This window comes from Leuresthes tenuis, unplaced genomic scaffold, assembly GCF_036924035.1.
Source record: "Leuresthes tenuis unplaced genomic scaffold, fLeuTen1.0.hap1 SCAF_2, whole genome shotgun sequence".
Lineage (NCBI taxonomy): Eukaryota > Metazoa > Chordata > Actinopteri > Atheriniformes > Atherinopsidae > Leuresthes > Leuresthes tenuis.
In genome coordinates, this window is record NW_027325356.1 from 5,775,056 (window position 1) to 5,794,915 (window position 19,860).

The window sequence follows — 19,860 nt, forward strand, 5'->3', positions numbered from 1 at the left end:
AATCAACCAGTTGACGTCTGGTTCTGTGTCCCGCAGGTAAGACAGATGACATAAAGGTGTCAGAGAAAGGACGCCGCTCTCCTCGTTCTAATGGCCTTCACCGCTCGCCCTCAGACGCCGGACGCAGCAGTGGCGATGAGGCGAAAAAGCAGTCGGTCCCCACCAGCCGTACATCGACCACTAACACCCTTACACACACTGTCTCTGACCCACATCCACAGACGCACACATTAACCTCACGCACCCCAACCAGCACCTTCGGCTTTAAAAAGCAAGGACACGGAATGATTACTATGGTCACCGCCAGTGGCGCCACCATCACCAGTGGGTCAGCCACCCTGGGGAAGATGCCTAAATCTGGGGCACGCTCACTGTCAGGGGGCTTGAAGTCCGGTGGGCCGGAGGGAAGCTCTGTGTTGGGTCACCACGATGACGGCTTCCTCCCCATGAGCGCCCGCTCCACGCTGCAGTACCGCAGCCTGCCGAGACCCAGCCGCTCAGGAGCGGCTGCCCGCAACGGAAACCGCTCTTCCACCAGCAGCATCGAGGCCGCCGTGCTCTCCGTCACCTCTCACGGGAAAAACAGCATCGCCAAGCAAAACAGCTCAGGAGGCCTGCTGGCCAATCAGACGGACCGGGAGAAGGGCGTCTCTGAGATTGACAACCTCAGGAGTGGAGGTGCAGCGACTGTCCCTCTGACAGGAAGACAGCAGGTTTCTTCACCCACGCTGCGCAGGTGAGCACACACACATGCTTGCAGAGCATCCTTTGTCTTTTTGGTGATCTGCACACGACAGACTGATGAACCTCTTGTATGGGCTTGACTTTACCCACACATATTGCACACACTCTCTCAAGAGGTCGTAGTCATGCAGTCACGGTACATGTTGATCAGTGGTGAGTAAGGATCACACGTGTGGGCTTGTTTCGCTCACACACACACACACAGTCTCTGTGAGGTTAAATCAGGTCTTTGTGAATGCAGGCCTTGAGCTGAGCTGATCAGCTGCCAAGCCTCAGCCTTGGTGATGTGGGGGGGGGGGGATTGGGGGTGAAAGGAGGGCGTGGTGCAGTGTAATGGAAGTGGAGTCTTACCTCAGCGCTCTGCCCTCATTAATGTGAGGGGAGTGATAACTCTTCAAAGAGAATGTGCAGCTATTATCGCCCACTGCGGCTCCAGTCATCACAGCCTGCCATTTAAGTCTAACCCAAGATTAGCATTGAATGAGGAGATAGTTGTGTGTGTGTGTGTGTTGGTCTTGACTCAGATTTAAGGAACTGGCTCTACCTTAACTGACTACAGGCCTGCTACTGTATTTCTTGTTTCACAGAGGATTATAACACTGGGGATGACAAACACCAGTCAGTTTGTTCGTCACTTTGAACCCACAAAGCCATTAACATTTACCTGAGATAATGACTTTGGTGCCCCCATCCTCATCCCCTGCTTGCCTTTTTCCATCTCTCATTTTTCCTCAGGCTAAATTTCCGCTCACAAGCAAGGAAACGGATCATTGAACAACTTATTTTAAAGAATGGAAAAATTGGTTAAAATCCTGCTTATATGTTCTTCTTATATGTTCTTCTTTTTAACATAAAGAATAACAGGTTGTTTTTTCTTTTACGGTATCAGAAGGATAAGAATTTGTGAACTTGTCCTGTTGGTTGTAAACATAAGATTTCAGTCAACACCTTTTTCCCGTGTCGCTGATTTACTCCAGGTTATTTGGTGGGAAGCCCAGCAAACAGGCTCCGGTCACCACAGCTGAAAACATGAAGAATTCTACAGTCATCTCCAACCCCCATGCTACCATGAACCATGTTGCTACAGTGCTGGAGTCCCCTGATGGGGGGCTAGGAGGCGTGGACAGCGACACCAGCAGCCCCTTATTTGGAGGCAGAGCGCTGGGATCAGGAATGGGAACGCTCGGCAGCGAACAGGTGAGGACTGAAATGAACGTATCTAAAAGAAACCAGCAGCCTGGCTGTAGATTCTAATACTTCAGCAATAATCTTTTTCTGACTTTAGTGACTTGTAGTCAGCTGTAACTCACCTCAGTCTGACTTTAAAACCATCAAGTCAGCTGTAGGTTAAGATTAAAACTCATTCTGTACCCTTGAGCTTATAGATGATCAAGGAATGGATGCGTAAAAAGGGCAGAAAGTTGTTTATGGAGCTACTCACAAGACTTTGGTGAGGACACAGGGATTATTTTGTTCTCACCTTACCAAAGCCACTAATGTGCTGACGTCCTCGAACGGCTCATGTGTTTAGAGGGGCAAGCACTGGCACTTGTTTGACTAACTCAAGGCTATATATTGTTTCAGAGCAGAAATGTCTGAGCGTGCTCAGTCACGAACTCTCCATCATGTTATCGCATGATTCATACGTTTTTTCAGACAAGATATGAATCATAATGACACAGGGTTTTGTTTTTCAAGCACAAGTCTTTACAAACAACAGAGTCAAAAGTTTAATCCGTTACCTTCAATAACACACAAAGCTCACTTCCAGAAAGATGTTTCATGGATATTTCTGGATGCCAATGAGCTAATATTTCAGTGTTGTTGTTACAAGTTGTGTTTGCTGCCCCCTGTTGGCCAAAAATAAAAGTAGTATGAAGAATATTGACTTGTGATATGAAGCCTTGAATTTTTAAACTAGACATTTAGAGCAATTCACTGTGCAGGGCAACACCTTATAACTCATAAGGTTGCTCTGTCCCAGAGTTTTATCTTCTATGTTGTAAATAGGAACATAAATTGCTAGATTGATATCACACTTTTCAAATGACTTGAAACTTTAGTGACTGCCGCCCCTTGTTGGGTGTAAGATAAAATATCTGATTTTTCTGACCTGAAGGCTACATCTGTATTATGTAAATGGATTACAGTCATCTTTTACCTTCCACAGGCCTCCAGCCCGGGATCAGTCTACTCCTCCACTGGCCCCAGTAACAGCCTGACGTGGGGAACCACCTTCAGCAGCTCCTCTGTCCCGAGCAGGGAGGGCACGCTGGGTGGACACGGCGGGACGGGCAGCATGGGCTTTCCTTCCGTCAGCAGCATGCACACCAGCAGCGAGTCCATCGACATGAGCCTGGGCAGCGCTGGAGGTGGCGGTGGTCACGGGACCCACAGGGAGGACACTCTGTCCGCTCTGGGTCGCGCCGGCAGCATCAAGACCGGCATGTCTGAGAGGTGAGGACACACAAAGGACACCACGAGGGAGTCTCTGTTGTTTAAGACTGAGGAAGTCTCATTTTCTTTTAGTATTGGCGACAGGTTAATTGTGTTTCATGAATCAACTGAATTAGTTCTTTGATGTTAAACACTGTCATTAAAGCTTGAAAGTTAAGGCTTTTCATTAAGGAACTATCAGATTATATTTAATTAAACAGTAATAATAATCTGTTAGTACAATACTGAATGTGTATTTTTCTGTGCTTTTGAAAGAGTCACTGAAAGCTTGTAAAGTTTTCACACTTCTATAGCTTTGACAGTTGTTTTGTTCACTTTTAAGTTCTTTTCAGACATGAGATAAGTAACATTAATGGCTTCATGAGTGTATTAAAGTCAGCGCCTTCGGTCATTTAAACATCGGTTACATTAATATTATGCACAAACCCTTATGGTGAGTTTTCTCCCAGCAACATATTGTCATGATTCATAGAAGCACATCAAGCATGCGGTGGTTTTGTAGAACATTCTGGTGCTGATGGCAACGGTTTATAACATTACTTTTCTACATATTGAAGCTTGCTGAACAGTCAGTGTTGTGAAATATTCTGACTGGCTTTGCACTCGAGTTTTCTTGCACTTCAGCAGGTCAGACTTGAGCCAGGTTGAACGTAGTATGTAAATATTACGGTCTGACCTGGGAAGATTAATAGTAACTGTTGCTGAAGAGCTCCGCAGTGCTCAAGCAGACGTGGGACTGATGGAAAAAACAGCACGTGTCTGAAGTGGCTTAAAATATACTGATCCTGCCCAGTCCTGTCTTCAGTGTCATTTTTAGCATCCATAATCAAGATGGAGCACAAAGCGACCATGTTGCTTCTTGTTAGCTGTTTTGTCCGCGCCCAAGCAGAGAAACAAAATTCCTCTGCGTCCTCGGCTGGTTATGCAGTAATTGTGGTCACTGCAGCAGATTCCATCCTGACAGGTCGAACGTGCATAGTGACAATGTCTCAGAAGAAACTTTATACCATGTGAACTAGGTCCTCTGCGGCTCTGACATCATTATCCTTGCCAGGTTTTCTCATTAGCTTAATCGGTAAAGAATCTTGCAGTTGATCTCTGTTCTGAAGCATACCTTCATCTACTTCACTCTCTAAAACTTTGCTGTTTCTCTGTGTGTTGTGCTCCCCCCGTCTCCCATCAGTCCCCTCTCCTCCCCCTCTGCTAGCCCTATATTCAGCCGAAACACGCTACCTCGGAGGCAGGACAGGTAAATCTACCTGTGTGCAGTGTTAGGCTTCTGTTGAGACAGCTGTGGGGGGTCCTAAAAAACCACCATCTGCTGTCACACAGGGAGCACCACAAAGAACCTCAGAGAGTCTCTCTGTGTGGTACTTTCTACTTCTGTGGTTTTGTATGATGTATGTTGCTCCGTGTGGTAGTGTCTGGTTGTTTTTAGGACCTCTAGCTCCTGTTTGAATGAATGTAAATGTGAGATTGTCAGTGTGGATGTTGGCAGCTTCAGTGTTTTTGTTCAGTGGTCGGTTCTAGTCTGTGATGACTGTTCACATATTGCCACCTAGTGGCTGACTACAGAATTACATGAGCAAATTGAATTACGTTAGCCCTGAAAATCTTTTGTTCACCACAAAGCTAAAGTTGTATGTTGTAGATGTTTGTCATTTTTTTTATTCTAGGGAAGGAAAATTCAAGTAAAAGTAAATAATGACCTGTCTAGACTGACAATTTAGCAGCGTAGATTAGCTCTGTTTCCTTGCCTCTTTGTTTTTCTCTTCTGAAGTGTTTCTCTCCCACAGCGGGCCACACTGTGGTAGAAACACTCTGCCTAAGAAGGGATTCAGGTACTATATTCACTTTCTGCAGGACACGTTGCATTTTCGAACACTGGTTCACCAAATTGTCTTTTTTTTTCTGCGTCCACATTCACTCGTCCAGGCTGCTGCTCACGCTTTTCTAAAAGTTTTTCTTTGGCACATATGTTGTTGTGTTGTGCTTCTGTCGAGAGGTGTGTCATTTTGTCCCCGTGCAGAGCTATCACCGTGTTTTGCTGCAGCAGGCATGATGTTGTACGGAGGTCAAGTTTTCTTTGGCTTCTTTTCTGCTTTTTCCTGTTGCTCACAGCTGAAATCAGTTTCCGTTCATGCTGTTGTAATATGTTGTTGCAGCATCTGATTCATCTTCATGTTAGATCCCAGCTATTAATCTGGCTGCTTCCGGGAAGAAAATCCCACCTCACTGACTGAAAAATCTGATCCCACATTGCCTTCTCTCTATTGTACCCTGCCTTCAGCGGTAACGGTTTCTTCCACTTCCTTTAGGTATGGCCCCTCACCACAACTGCGGGGCCATGAGGAGGCCCGTGATTGGCTGCGCTCCCACTCTACCAGTGGATTACAGGACTCAGCCAGCAACTCCCCGTTCTCCCCCGGGTCCAGCCTCACCTCACCCTCTGGTACTCGCTTCAACTTCGGACAGCTGGGTATGCTACCAAAACCCCACACAACACATTCATTTTTCCATTTCAAACTGTTGACAAAATAAGAGATGGCAGGTTACTGATTTAGTCTCCAAGGCTTTAAGGCTCTAGTTGGATGGATAGAAAACTGACCGATTATTTATTTAAGTTATTTTTCTAGCAACAATGAGACCATTTCATACTTCAGGTGTCTGTTTTGGGGTTTTACTTAGACAACATAGGCAAAATGAAACCTTCTCAGGCATCTTTTAAAGCTCAGTTGATTAAATATCCAAACTATGTATCAGTGATATAAAAGAAAAAAAAAACATGTCTCATTTCAATTCGCAGCATCAAGCCCAACCTCTGCAGCTCAGATCAACCTCACTGGTCTGCGCAACAACAGCCTGACGAATCAGGACGACCCTTCCAGTGACAACCGACTGCGAAACTCCTGCATGTCGCTTGATGAGAAGACTCGCACCATGAGCCGATCCGGATCCTTTAGGGAAGGCTTTGAAGAAGGTAAGAGGAAACGGGACGAACTTAGAGGAGAGGAATTTAGTTTTCAATGATTCGGAGTCCTCGTCATGTTTCCCTCAGAAATTTTGGGGGTAAAATCTATAATTAGGTGTAAGCCATTTCTAAATCCCTCGGTAACTCTGAAGCATCCTCATGCCAAAAGAATTATTAGTCCAACATTAATACAGATTATGATTGATCCTTTAGACAAAAAAAACCTTTATCCCCTAGAAATCCGTAATCAGCTTTGGTTCAAGCTTTGTTTCTTCGTAAGCTTGTTTATGATTGGAAGAAGTACCCAGCGGAGGGCTTTTCTCACCAGCGGGCTCCACGCTCGCTCAGGCGAACAGCTCAGGAGAGCTTTCACCGCTGGAGTCGCCTCAATCCTCAGAGCCACAGAAATGCAGCGCTTTGATTCAGAGGAAGGCACAGGGAGGGAGGACTGGAGCGTAGTATTGTGTTGAAAATGAGAAAAATCCAGCTTCTGTTGTGTCAAAACACAATTTGCGGTGAACGTGCATTTAAGTTAATCACAATGTTAACAGTTAACCACGTTTTTAAGTAAAGTCCACAGCTTTCTCATGATGGCAGAAACTGTTTACGTCTCCAATTACCTGTGTAATGCTGTGATCCCAACAGTCTAAATGTCTGTCATCAGCTGATGAATAAGAACTTAGTACCTCAGATCAACATCATAGACTAATTTTACACTTCAGAGGAAAGAATTACATCTCCAGCTGACAGAGTTGGAGATCTAATCCAGTGGTTTTGTAAACAAACGTCAGGAGAATTAGCTTACCCGGTTAATTCTAACTTCAAACCTCTTGTTTTCATCAAACTTTGAAAAAAGATGCTCCAGTGATCCCTCAAGAGAAATGATATAAATATATATTCTGCTCTGTACATCACCTGCTGGTGTATTAGGATGTAGTACAGAATAAAATTGTGTTGCTATTCATGTATATAGTATAAAGAATGTTTTAAATGACTGATTTCAAAGTCCCAACAACATTTAGCAGAGATTGTTAAACACAAAAGCAAATAAAATGTCCACATTTTAATAACTAGTAAATACAAACTGCAGAAAATTACAGCTTAAGATGAACAGATGACTAAAATGCTGTCTGTGTTTCCTTTGCTCTGAACTGGGAGCTGATTACTTGTGTTTACTTATTTTTATTGACTGTTGTGGTTCCGGGAATCTTCACTAATGTCTCAGTTTCTCTTTTGGTTGAACCTCACGCCTTCTTTGCAGTTTTGTTCACTGTCATGTCCAACGAGTTATGGTGCAAACCAAGTTGTCATTCAAATTATTATTCAGGGTAGTGTCGACACCCATCCATGGCTAAAGGTGGGAGTGGGATTTAGGGTTGTAGACATTTCACAATGATTGAGATATACTTAGTTTTATGCATCTGCCCCGAAAAGTTAATATTTATATAAATATTCAACATCATCTGGTTGATGTTGTCAAAGAGAAGGAGACAGTTGTCGGTCTCTTGTGCAGCTTCCTTAAAAAGATCTTGAGGAAAAGACTTTGTACAAATTGCAAAGTAACACACACCTGATGTGCAGGTGAAAAAAATACTTATTATTGCAACTCCCCTCCCCCCCGCAGCATATCTTCCTCAGTCTTTCTTTGCTCCTCGTCTGCCTTCCCTTTCAGAGGAGATAATTACAGGGATCACAGTGAGAGGTGTGAGTGAGATGTGGTGACATTCAAGAAACCTCAAACAAAACTTTCTTTCTCTCTTTGTGTGTGTGTTGGATTGTGGTTTTTCTCTACATGTGGATATTTCCGAAGTATAGAGCCTGCCATTACTTGATTGACAAGTCAAAAGTTGCACTGTTCATCTGACACTTAAACACTTTGTCTGTCCTTAATGACGACACCGTCACTTCATCCACCTCTCCACCTAGGGGTGGGCGATAGGACGATATTAAATCGTGAACGATTGCAACGTGAAGACGATCCGTAATCTGTCACACTGCAGAGATCATGGGATCGTCTCGGGCACATTCTATAAATTGCAGTTCTATGCTGATGCACCGACGCACCAGACGTATTACGTTGTCAACCTGACTGACCAATCACAGCGAATTACGGGCAGTGACGCTCTTTCTTACCCGCCTCCTTGTTTGCGTGTAGCAGTAGCCGCATGGAGAGCTGTGGCTGAAAGGCAAACGGAGGAGTTGGTCACTAAAAAAAATTCCACCTCCATTATATGGAATTGGTTTGGATTTTCCGCAACTGATCAAGCGCAAGGAAAAGTAATTTACAGAGTTTGCACAGAAACGGTTCGCATGTTGGGTGGCAACACGGCGAACCTGTTCAATCACTTGAGCATCCCAAACAGAATGCTGAGAGCCAAGAAGCTAGGGGCCCGGCGGCACCGGCGCACCGTAGGCGGAGGCAGCAGCTAGCACAAGCCGCTGTACGAGCTGCCCAGCCGAAAATACTTCTGCAACACTGTCTGTTTTTCCCTTTTCAATTTAAGATTGTGATAAAATCGAAATCGTGATTTTATTTTTAAAAAATCGTGATATGATATTTTTGCCATATCGCCCACCCCTACCTCCACTCCCGCCCGCTTATCGTTGTGTTTGATCACTTTCTGCATCTCTTCTGGCCCAAAACGATCCATTGAGAATGTAGAAAAATTACTTATTAGTTTCTAACATCCCAGGTGTTGTGTTCAAATGTCCTGATTTTATTCAACAAACAAACCAAAGAGAATCAGCTTACAGTTATACGTTAAAGAAAACTAGCAATCATTGTACCTGACAAGCTGAGAAGTTGGCATTGTTGTTTGAGAAATGTGAAAATAAGATTAATTGGTTATCATTATAGGTGCAGAAGTGGCTGCTTGTTTTGACTGTTAAACAGGAATATCGCATATGTATGAGAAGATCTTATCACCTTTGACTGACACAGTCTGATTGCTGCAAACTAAACATTCTCCTTTTCTTGTGGCTCCAGCACACCTTACTGTCTAGACCAAGCCCAGGTAAAAGTGAGTCCTCTGTAAACCGGCATCCGCTCTTTTTCAGGCAAATAAATGAACAAACGATCCTTTGGGGATCAGGCTAACCTCTCAGTGTGGTTGATGACATCACGCCGTTGAGCCTCTCTAATCTGCTCCGAGGCAGGAAACAGTGTTGCCGTTGTTTTCACTGTGTCTGATGTGAGATTAGCATCCGAGTCATTAACAGGATAATTCATAGGCTGTCAGCTGTATGACTGTACTGTGAAGGAGTTTTATCTTTTTATCTTTAGCTGAAGCCGTTACTCACAAGAGGAGGTGGGCAGCTGGGTCAGTGCTGGCTCACAGGGTGGTGATTAGGAAGAGTTAGTGAGGAAGAGAGGGTGGTTTGTATGGGAAGACTGTGGGAGGTCTGTTTATAATCACCTTAATGTGTGTGCAGATGTACTTCTAACCACTGCTTTTAACTTTGGTTTTTCTTTCCTCAGTTCATGGATCTTCCCTGTCTCTGGTCTCCAGCACGTCCTCCATTTACTCCACGGTGAGTTTGAAAACCATCAGGTCAATCAGTGTGGGATATTGTGAAAATGCATCGTTTTTTATTGGAACATTTTGTTTTTTAACTGTAAAAACTCCCTCAGTTCTCCTGGTAGCTCATTGATTAGGACCGGGTTATCACGTAAACATTCAATCTTCCAGTTTAGCTGCAGCCAGCGTCTTTAACAAATACATAGCCTGAAAATATCTAGCTGAAATTCTTTTAAATCACATGCTAAACAGTTTCTACTTTATCAAATGTAAGTGTGAAATATTGAGTATTTGAGTTGACAAATTTACCTTTCAGTCCATCCAAACACACGACTCGAACGCCCTTTGAGGAAACGTCTGGTTTTAGTCACAGAGACAGAGCACAGCCCACATATGTACACTGTAGCATATCAAAGCTTAGTGCTTCACAGTGAAGCTCCTCCTCCCTCTGGGCTGGTTCACTCACCTCGGCAGGTATAGCAGACAAGCTCTCAGAGAGCATTTGGCCACCCAAGCCAGAGAGCCTCAGACCGGAAATCAGAGCAGGGAAGAGAGTGGAGACAAAATGATGGCGACTTTATCCCTGACGGGAACAGTCACATCCTGGCAACAAACGGTAGGAATGAAAAGCAGCATCATTCTGCTTTTTAAGCTCTGTTGGAGTAAGATATGTATGGCTGGTAGATATATTTTTATTTGCAAACACAAGCAAGAGGTGATGTGGATCCACATGTAATCATGTGCTTGATATCTTGAAAAACATCTCTTACATTTAGAAAGTCCTCTGCTGCTAATTTAACTTTTTTCCAACATCAGTTTTTCTTGCTTCTTTATTTAGGGCCAAATATTACCCGAACATGTTGCTGAACTGAAATGTTTTTGTTTGTGACGAACTGATCCAGGCTTTGCACCAAAGAAGTGAGGCATCTGTGTTTTGGCTGCGTCTCCAACACAGACTGCTGTGTGTGAGGACCATGTGTAGATAGCTGCTACTTTGCAAATCACATGCCGTAGCACAGATGTGCTAACATACTGCTACACAGACATCAACAGGCTGTTGGAACCTGTTTCAGTGTTTAGTGGCTGGTAGGTGGAGCCACATGAAAAAATCATTAATTATCAGCTGTTCTGCTCCGTTGCTTCTGTCATAACGTAACTGCATTGTAAAGGCTCTCAGATGGAGATGGATTAGTCTAAATTTGTTGAATACTTTGCATTAAGATTAAGTCTTTTTCTAAGAAGATGTCATCAAAACCTGCATAGTGACAGTTTAAAACTTGTTTTTAAAACGTAGTCCCAAACAGCCCGGTTCCAGTCACCTGTACATATCACAAACATTGAAATTGTGCTAAGTAAAACTTATCCAGATGCCGTTTCAGTGCTCATTGCAGCCTGTTTACATGTAAATGTGGGTATTGCATGCTTCTGTTTTGGTGAACAGCAACAGGGTGTGTTGTGTTCGTGCGAGCGAGCGAGTGAGCATTTGTTTTGCGTGCTCTGGCTCTGCCTGTGCATTTGCCTCCCCGTCTTTTCTTGCCATTGTTCCGTGCACTGCCTATGAGGACAATGAGACGCATACACACACAGCTAAATGCCTTCAGGAGGATATCTCGGCTTCCCAGACATATTACACCAGACAATATCCTCCGCAGTTTATAAAGCTTGTCTCCACGGAGCTGATAAATCAGACATGACTCTGAACATGTGCAATTTCACCTCCAGCAGATTAGCAACACTTTTTTTAATGAAAGCTTTTCAGAATTCAGTCAGTCTGTCTGTCATCTAATGATTTTCTCTTCTTCTGGTGTTTGTTTTACAGAATGAGGAGAAGTCTCAGTCAGAGGTAAGCATCAGCCCGCCCACAGCACTTCTTTCCTCTTTAATTTTCTATGTGCAGTGGCTGGACTTGTTGAAACATGGGGATGTTTTCACAGTTGTATCCAGTTACATGTGTAACTGTTTTGTGACTGACCCTGTGACAGGCTCTTGTTCCGCTCTGAACACCTGTGTACACCTGTATGTGCTCTTTTATGCCTCTGCAGTGTTTCATCTCTTAACCTAAACGTATCAGAGCTCCAATCTGGGAGCCTCCTTCGTTTGTTGCTGTCATTTTCCTCATTATATACCTGGTTGTGTGCGTGTGTTTGACATAACATGCTCTTTTTTTGTGTTTGTAGATTCGTAAACTGCGCCGGGAGCTGGATTCCTCCCAGGAAAAGGTTTCCGCCCTGACAACACAGCTGAGTGCTAATGTAAGTGAACGAGCTTTTCAATGCACACAAACAAGCACACACCCTGAAAAATCCTTATTTGCACTACAAATTTAATCACTAATATTGTGAATTTAGCCAATTTCTTTAAGCTTATATCAGGGTTTTATACTACAAACCAAATACAGACAAAAAAAATTGTGATCCTGAAACATATTAAAGTTAAAAACTAGAATCTTCTGATAATCCAAAATAGTTGAAGTATTGATATGTATTAAAGTAGCAGCAGCCTAAACATTCATAAAAGACTCAAGTAAGAGAAATGCTATAAAACTTGGCTATAAAACTTATCTCAAGCTCTCTGTCACGAACCCCCAACATTTACCAATACTGAACACACAGCTCTCACAGAGCTCTTTAATCTCAGAAGGTATAATTTCACAACCATCAGAAAATCTCTTAAAGCATCTCTAGACACGACTGTTTCTGCCAGCCTCCCTTCTGTGTTGCACAAGTCTTGCCACGCTTCATTTGTAATCTACAACCCGAGCGAGTGCATGCTGCTGTTTTTTTTTTTTACTGTGGATTAGAGATATGGCAGGAAGGCAAAGGTGTTACATTACAATAGGGACTCTAGTCCCAGAACACTGCTGAGAGACTGCCCCAGATGTGGACTGAAGATTTACGGCCTACGACGCCTGGATGCAACAAGGCGTGGTGAGAGCGTTGAAAGAGAAACGAAGATAAAAAACACAAAAAATGCAGGAGGTGGGAGTGAAGGAGGGGGTGTTCAAATATTTGATTACATGATGTAGAAAGATGAATTATCTGAACACACCTTGACGCCCCTGAGGCCGAGAATCTAGCAACATCTCCTGTTGCAAAGCATCACGAGTTGAATTCACACATCAGTCAACGCCTTTCTCAGTTCACACACACACACACACACACACACACACACAGACACACACACACACACACACACACACACGTGCAGGTGTCCACAGATCATAGACTATTAGCATGAAGTAAAGGATGGACATTCCTGTTACTGCTGTGATAAACAGATAAATTTAGCCTGCTACAGTCTGTCAGAGGGGCTTGTCAGATACTTCTTTACCGTGTTGGACCAACTTACAACATAACAAAAATCCCCCAAACTGTCGTCAGATCAGTTTAACTAGAACATTTTGGACTGTCTTTTGCCGTGAATGAACGGCTCCAGCTCCAAGTTTCTGGAAAATGTGTCACGGTTCACAGTTGTATCATCTTTTACATTTATTTGGGTTTAGTTACGGTTTTATTTTGGTATGAGGGCGACTTCACATCATGTTTGGGGTTTAGACCCAAGATTAAAGCAGTTGATGTAGACTGTTCTTTTTCTCAAGGACACTGCTGATTCAGATTATTTTCATTCTCTTATGTCCTAAAACAGCCTCTTCCCACACTAACCTTGTTATTTGCAGTCCAATAAGTATCCTCAGCTGTAGTCAAAGTGAATACTTTACTTCGTTTTCCATGGCATCAAGTAACCACCAGCCTGCAGCGAAAAACACAGGGACCTGGTTCCCCTTAAACTTTAATCCCTCCACAAATGGCAGGCAGAGAGAGAAGCTGATGAGATGCAACTTAGACTCGCTTCATTTCACTGTGGACACAGATCTTAAAGAGGTTTATGAGAAAAACGTTTTTCTTTACAGAGTTGGGCCCAGAGTAAAAGCCTGGTGGACATTTAATGAACATCAGACTATCTGGAAGTGCTGAATTTCTTTTCCAGTTTTCATGCTGTGCTTCTTGCTCTGTTAACGGTTGTTGCGTAGACCGAGATGAAAAGCTGGAACTTGAATGTTTATTTCCCACAGGCTCACCTGGTCGCAGCATTCGAACAGAGTCTTGGCAACATGACCATCAGACTGAAGAGTCTCACCTTGACAGCAGAGCAGAAGGTAAAAAACGGTTCTTTTAGTTTTATAACAGACTGCTGAGCATGAATCGGAGTGGACATTCAAAGCTTTTGCAGATGATTTGTCAGACTGAACCTCTTGACATCTTGTTTGTGAAGGACTCTGAGCTGAATGAACTGAGGAAGACCATCGAGCTGCTAAAGAAGCAGAACGCTGTTGCTCAGGCTGCCATTAACGGAGTCATCAACACGCCTGAACTCGCACCTAAAGGAGACCGAACAGGTAAAGGCAAACAATGGATTTTAACACTGGATCGATTGATTAGTTTGAATGTAAACTCTCCAGGGAAAGGTTCATGATCAAGGCTCCCATAATCTATGAGCCACAAATCTCCCTTTATCAGTAAAAGCGTTAGCGTTCAGGCTGACTGATTTCCGCCAAACACATACATGCTCTCTCTGTTTCGTCTCCTCAGCAGGAAGTAACGGCAGTCCACAGCAGCAGCAACAGAATCAGCAGCCAGACCTGCGAATAAGGCGGCAGCACTCCTCCGACAGCGTGAGCAGCGTCGCCAGCGCGACCAGCCACTCCAGTGTGGGATCCAACATGGATGCTGACGCAAAAAACAAGAAGAAGAACAAGAAGAACTGGGTAAGATGCTGGGAATTTGAATCGCACAAATGTTAAAACTGGTGAAGTTACTAACAAGCTGACCGTCAGGAGTTGTGTTGGTTTATCGTTTTTTGTCTCTTCATTTTCATGTGTGGGTTTCTTCTCTTTAGCCGTCTTTCACTGGGGAAAAGGTGAATACACAGGATTTTATTACAAACAGTCATGTAGAAACCTAATAATGGATTTGATTTGGTTATTTGCAAACCACAAATTTGGATGAACCTGCTTTAACTTTCACAAATTTCCAAATCAATGCTTTTTAGGATATAGTCTTTTTGCAAATTTTAATGCATCATCATAAACTTTCTCTAAAACCTTAAGATATTAATTTTTCTTGTGTGTTGTTTAAAGACACTTTTGTGCACCGGAGGACAAGTCATAGATGATGAAGTACGCAACTTTTTTTCCTTCATCTTCCCCTAGACTGAATCTGTTACACCCCTGTGGTTGTTAATATTTTACCCCGATTTTGTTAGATTTTAAGGGGAGCTGTTTTGTCACGTAGTTTCTTAGGTCATAGGGATAATAAACTACCCTCCTCTTTGTGAATGTGCAGATGAGACCCCACAGGAGGCTCCTGCATGCAGGTGCTGCTCACTCTGTGCTGTAATGTGGAAAGTACATATAGGGGTTGTGTGTGTTGGACAGTATGTAATCGTTCATGAAAGACCCTTCATTTCATGGTGGTTGTGATGTAGAACTAACTCGCAGCTGCCTGGAAGTCAAACTCGTCTTGTAGGGGTTTCAAGTTCAATCTCTGTCCCTCGGTAACACATTAACACATCCAAACCCATATGAACATGTGCTGTTTTGTCTCTCTGTCTTCCTTTGCTTCGCTTCATGTGGCAGGTTTATGAGGTAAGAGTGGTATGCTGTGTGAAATGAAAGAAACAAAGAAGCCTAACACCCCCACACCTTTTATAGGTTACTAACCTCAGTCCTCTTTCTTCCTCTCCCACTGTCTTTATCTGCCACCGTAGTGCCTTTCCCCTCCTCTCCTCCACTGCCCCCCCACCCCGAGCACTGATCTTATGACACTTGAGCTGGCTTGTTTAAGGAAAAAAATCCTCCTACAAATTCTGCCAGAAGAAGAGAATTGGTGATGGAGCTTGTGTATCACACGTCCATGTGCTCACTGTGGATTTCTCCACAAACACATGAAATGAAATGGGCTTTGACATGGTTCCTACCTGAAAGCACACTTTGGATTTGGCTCATCGTTTTTTAGTTTAGGAAGTAGAGAAATATAAATTAAGCTGCTCCAAATGCTTCCCTAGAAGTGAAATAGAATGACAAATGGTTTAAATTGTAGCCTGAGTTAAACTCTTTTTAAAGTTAAGAATTAAATCATGACTTTGGGCTGAAAATTAAGGCACTGAGCTTTCATATGGGGGGGGTATTTGGATCCTAATGAAAGGACCAGTTTAGGAATTATGACGCTCTGATATGTACAAGATAATTGGAAATATAACCATTTAAAAAAAAAAAAGAACAAACAAGGCAGGGGCTCATTGTTCTGTAAGTAGACATAACAAGTGTATGTGTTGAGAGCTCTAGCTCCAAGTCAGTCATAAGACAATCCACCAATAATTCCTTTTTCTCCCTGTGACTTACGTGCTCTTTTCTGCAGCCGTTTTCTGCCACTTCCCCCGGCACACCCTCCTCTTCCTCACAGTCACTGTCAACCTCACCTGCTAACTGTCTCTTTTTTTCTTTTGCAGCTGCGAAGCTCCTTCAAACAGGCCTTCACCAAGAAGAAATCTCCCAAGTCAGCCTCTTCTCACTCAGACATCGAGGAGATGACAGACTCTTCGCTGCCATCCTCCCCCAAACTGCCTCACAACGGCACCTCAGCCGCCAGCCACATGCTCAGGAATACACACTCCAACTCACTGTATGTATCTGTTTGACTTCTACGCATTTACAGCCTCTTATGATGTACTCACACCTCTAAACTCTGCTTCTGAACGGTGTCATCCCTGTGTTTGTGTGCACATACAGTTTGTCAGAGTGTTTGGATAGCGAGGCAGAGATGGTGATGCAGCTGCGGAGTGAGCTCAGGGAGAAGGAAATGAAGCTGACCGATATACGCCTGGAGGCTCTCAGCTCCGCACATCAGCTGGACCAGCTCCGGGAGGCCATGAACCGCATGCAGGTCTGCGGATACACACTCATATATGGGAGCGCGTCTCAGTGGAGGGGATTTCAACAGTCACAGATTGTTGAAGGATGTACTTTCTTCAGTGGCTTCTTTTAGACGAATATTCTCTTTTAACTGAATGATTTGAGTCAAGAATATGTTTGTATATATGCAAGTACATGTTGTATTTCTAAGGAACGAAGCATGCATGCGTTTCAAAGAGGCTGACATGAACTGCTTGTGTGTTTGGCAGCTGGAGATCGAGAAGCTGAAGGCAGAAAATGACCGTCTGAAGGTTGAGAATCAGGGCAGCAGGACGGGCTCCCTGGCCTCCATTTCATCCTCTCCTCCCCCTCACACCCACAGCCAGACCCCAGGGCCCGGCCCAGGACTCTCACAGCACAGCCTCAACCTCACCACTAGCGAGTCAACCAGCCTGGGTAAGACAGAGCAGATGGCGTGGAACTTAACTGTTGTGTCACTGGTGAAAAATGGATATTTTTTGGAAAAATGTTTTTTTTTTTAAAGGGAAAAATGATTATTTTAGACAATAATCAAATTTCCAACATATTATTGGCAAATATAAAAACCCTGCTTTGCATTCCTTTGCAGACATGCTGCTGGATGACACCGGCGGGGAGGGTGGGATGAGGAAGGAGGGCCGACACGTGAAAATCGTTGTCAGCCTGGATGAGGAAAGCAAGTGGGGAGAGGTGACACCCGTTTTTCCTTTTCAATTGTTGGTCAAGATTGTTATTGTACACGAAGGCTTTTTTTTTATCTTAAAATCTGCTGTGTTATTCCATTTCAGGAGGGCCAGCAACGCCATTTTCTGATTGGCTGCATTGGTGTAAGTGGCAAAACTAAGTGGGATGTCCTGGATGGAGTGGTCCGCCGCCTTTTCAAGGTAATAAAACTTCAACAGCTGCATATCAGAATGGATTACACGCTGTGTCATGTTGTGTCCATTTGTACAGGAAGAAACTTGAGCTTGTATCACCTGTTGAAAGCTACTTAAAGCTGAGCTTCTTCTCTGACAGGAGTACATCACTCATGTGGACCCGGTGAGCCAGCTGGGCCTGAGTACAGAAAGCGTGCAGGGTTACAACATCGGTGAAATCCACCGGCCGAGCACCTCCAGTGCCGCCAACACGCCCGAGCTGCTGCCCTGCGGCTACCTGGTTGGAGACAATACCATCAACATCCAGCTCAAAGGTACCACAGCCTCAGCATGCCAGCGCTACAAGTGATTCTAAATCAGAGGAAAACAGAGCAGAATAAAGCATCTTGTAATAAAACGCCACCAATTAATTAATCCTTTGTGAAACTATCCTAATGAATAAACAGTTAAGTCCTAAACGAGAAGATATGCTGCATTTTTATATCACCATAAAGGGAATATCTTGGAATATCCTGACCTGTGTGTGTGTGTACAGGTGCAAGCAGTGAAAACGTGGATTCATTAGTGTTTGACACACTGATCCCGAAGCCGATGCTGCAGCGGTACGTCTCCCTACTGAAGGAGCACAGGCGAGTCATCCTTTCAGGTCCAAGCGGCACAGGAAAGACTTACCTGGCCAATCAGCTGTCTCGACACCTGCTGCTGCTGGAGGACCGACCTATGACCCCGAATGCTGTCGTCACTTTCAATGTGGACCACAAATCCAGCAAAGTAAATGCACACACAGCTTCTGTTTTCTTTAGGCTTTCATCAGTTTTAGAAGCTGTTGTAAATAACAGCAGCTAAGAACACAAATATGACATTTTTTAAATCTGTCACCAGTTAAGATTATTATCTAGATATCTTGAAGGACCTAAAGGTCATTTAAACACTGGTCAGAATGGTTTTGTGAAGCAAACTAAACTCCCTCTGTGCCTGCAGGAGCTGCGTCAGTACCTGTCAGGTTTGGCAGAGCAGTGCAGCAGTCACTCAGGTGCAGACAGCCCCCTGGTGGTCATTCTGGACAACCTGCACCACGTCAGCTCCCTGGGAGAGATCTTCAACGGTCTCTTCAACTGCAACTACCAGCACTGGTCAGTTCCCACTCATTGATCAGCAGAGTCCTGCAAAAAGAAGGAAACTTGCTTGAATGAATTTAGATAAATGGACTTGTACTAGTGCTTTTCTAGTCTAGCTGACCACTCAAAGCGCTTCACCCCACATTCACCCCACTCACACACACTCATACAGCACGTCTTAAGATACACATAACTACGTGCTTTCTAATCATTCACACATTCATACCCCCAATGATACACTGGGGGGCAACGTGGGGTTCAGTGTCTTGCCCAAGGACACTTCGACATGTATCCTGGTCGAACCACCGACCTTCCGACTGCTCTTCCTCCTGAGCTACAGCCGCTGTAGCTGTTATTTAATGTTCCATTAAATAATGCAAAGCAGAGTAAAACCCTCTGAAATGTGGCACTGTTAAACAACATGGGAGGGGGTATTAAGACCTGATGAATAAGTGTTTGTTTCTCCTTTTAGTCCCTACATTATTGGCACCATGAGCCAAGCAACATCATCTGCCCCCAACCTGCAGCTTCACCACAACTTCAGGTAAACTGCTACTGATCACCTCATCTCAGATGAATGCTTTCATAATTCTAAATAAATGTATCCTCAGTTTCCTCTGCTGGAACATTTTAACTGTTTTTCTTTTTTTTTTTTAACACTGATATATCAGGTGGGTGCTGTGTGCCAACCACATGGAGCCAGTGAAAGGATTCCTCGGTCGCTACCTGAGGAGGAAGCTCATCGAGATGGAGATTGGCAGCCGAACGCGCAACGTGGAGCTGGTGAAGATCATCGATTGGGTCCCGCGGGTTTGGCATCACCTCAACCGCTTCCTGGAGACTCACAGCTCCTCTGATGTTACCATTGGTAAGGAGGCTTTGCACTATAGAGGGAAACTCAGCTCTTAAGTCAGTCTGTCTGTATAAACAGTGTGTAACCTGCCAGCTTTGTGCCATGCAGGACCTCGTCTCTTTTTGTCATGTCCCATGGATGTGGAAGGATCCAGGGTTTGGTTCACTGATCTCTGGAATTACTCCATCATCCCTTACATGTTGGAGGCTGTACGTGAAGGACTGCAGGTAATAAACACACTGTTGTGAGAGAGTTTGGTCCTGGCCAAAGAGCAAGATGTTTGATTTATGGCAGTTATTCCAAGTGGAGTTGACTCAGCATCCACAGGGGATATAAAGTTTTTAAGGGTGTAGCTAAATGTAACAGATGTGT

At 44.1% G+C, this 19,860-nt stretch overlaps 1 protein-coding gene across 7 annotated transcripts in view; it reads left to right on the forward strand.

Annotated features, from left to right (window-relative positions):
* The window catches only part of nav2a (neuron navigator 2a), a 108,035-nt gene that overhangs the window by 84,329 nt on the left and 3,846 nt on the right, over positions 1-19,860 (forward strand). For 5 of the 7 annotated variants that reach the window (XM_072379978.1, XM_072379980.1, XM_072379974.1 and 2 more), the window contains 24 exons: positions 37-736; positions 1,722-1,941; positions 2,915-3,201; positions 4,385-4,450; positions 4,998-5,042; positions 5,520-5,680; positions 6,008-6,181; positions 9,651-9,703; positions 11,510-11,533; positions 11,868-11,942; positions 13,763-13,846; positions 13,963-14,086; positions 14,280-14,455; positions 16,198-16,370; positions 16,478-16,631; positions 16,870-17,056; positions 17,229-17,329; positions 17,428-17,523; positions 17,657-17,831; positions 18,053-18,288; positions 18,499-18,650; positions 19,108-19,179; positions 19,307-19,503; positions 19,597-19,715. In XM_072379978.1, the coding sequence (XP_072236079.1) occupies positions 37-736; positions 1,722-1,941; positions 2,915-3,201; positions 4,385-4,450; positions 4,998-5,042; positions 5,520-5,680; positions 6,008-6,181; positions 9,651-9,703; positions 11,510-11,533; positions 11,868-11,942; positions 13,763-13,846; positions 13,963-14,086; positions 14,280-14,455; positions 16,198-16,370; positions 16,478-16,631; positions 16,870-17,056; positions 17,229-17,329; positions 17,428-17,523; positions 17,657-17,831; positions 18,053-18,288; positions 18,499-18,650; positions 19,108-19,179; positions 19,307-19,503; positions 19,597-19,715 (3,851 nt within the window). The remainder of the gene's footprint in view (positions 1-36; positions 737-1,721; positions 1,942-2,914; positions 3,202-4,384; positions 4,451-4,997; positions 5,043-5,519; positions 5,681-6,007; positions 6,182-9,650; positions 9,704-11,509; positions 11,534-11,867; positions 11,943-13,762; positions 13,847-13,962; positions 14,087-14,279; positions 14,456-16,197; positions 16,371-16,477; positions 16,632-16,869; positions 17,057-17,228; positions 17,330-17,427; positions 17,524-17,656; positions 17,832-18,052; positions 18,289-18,498; positions 18,651-19,107; positions 19,180-19,306; positions 19,504-19,596; positions 19,716-19,860) is intronic. The other 2 variants (XM_072379975.1, XM_072379976.1) reach the window with 2 other exon arrangements.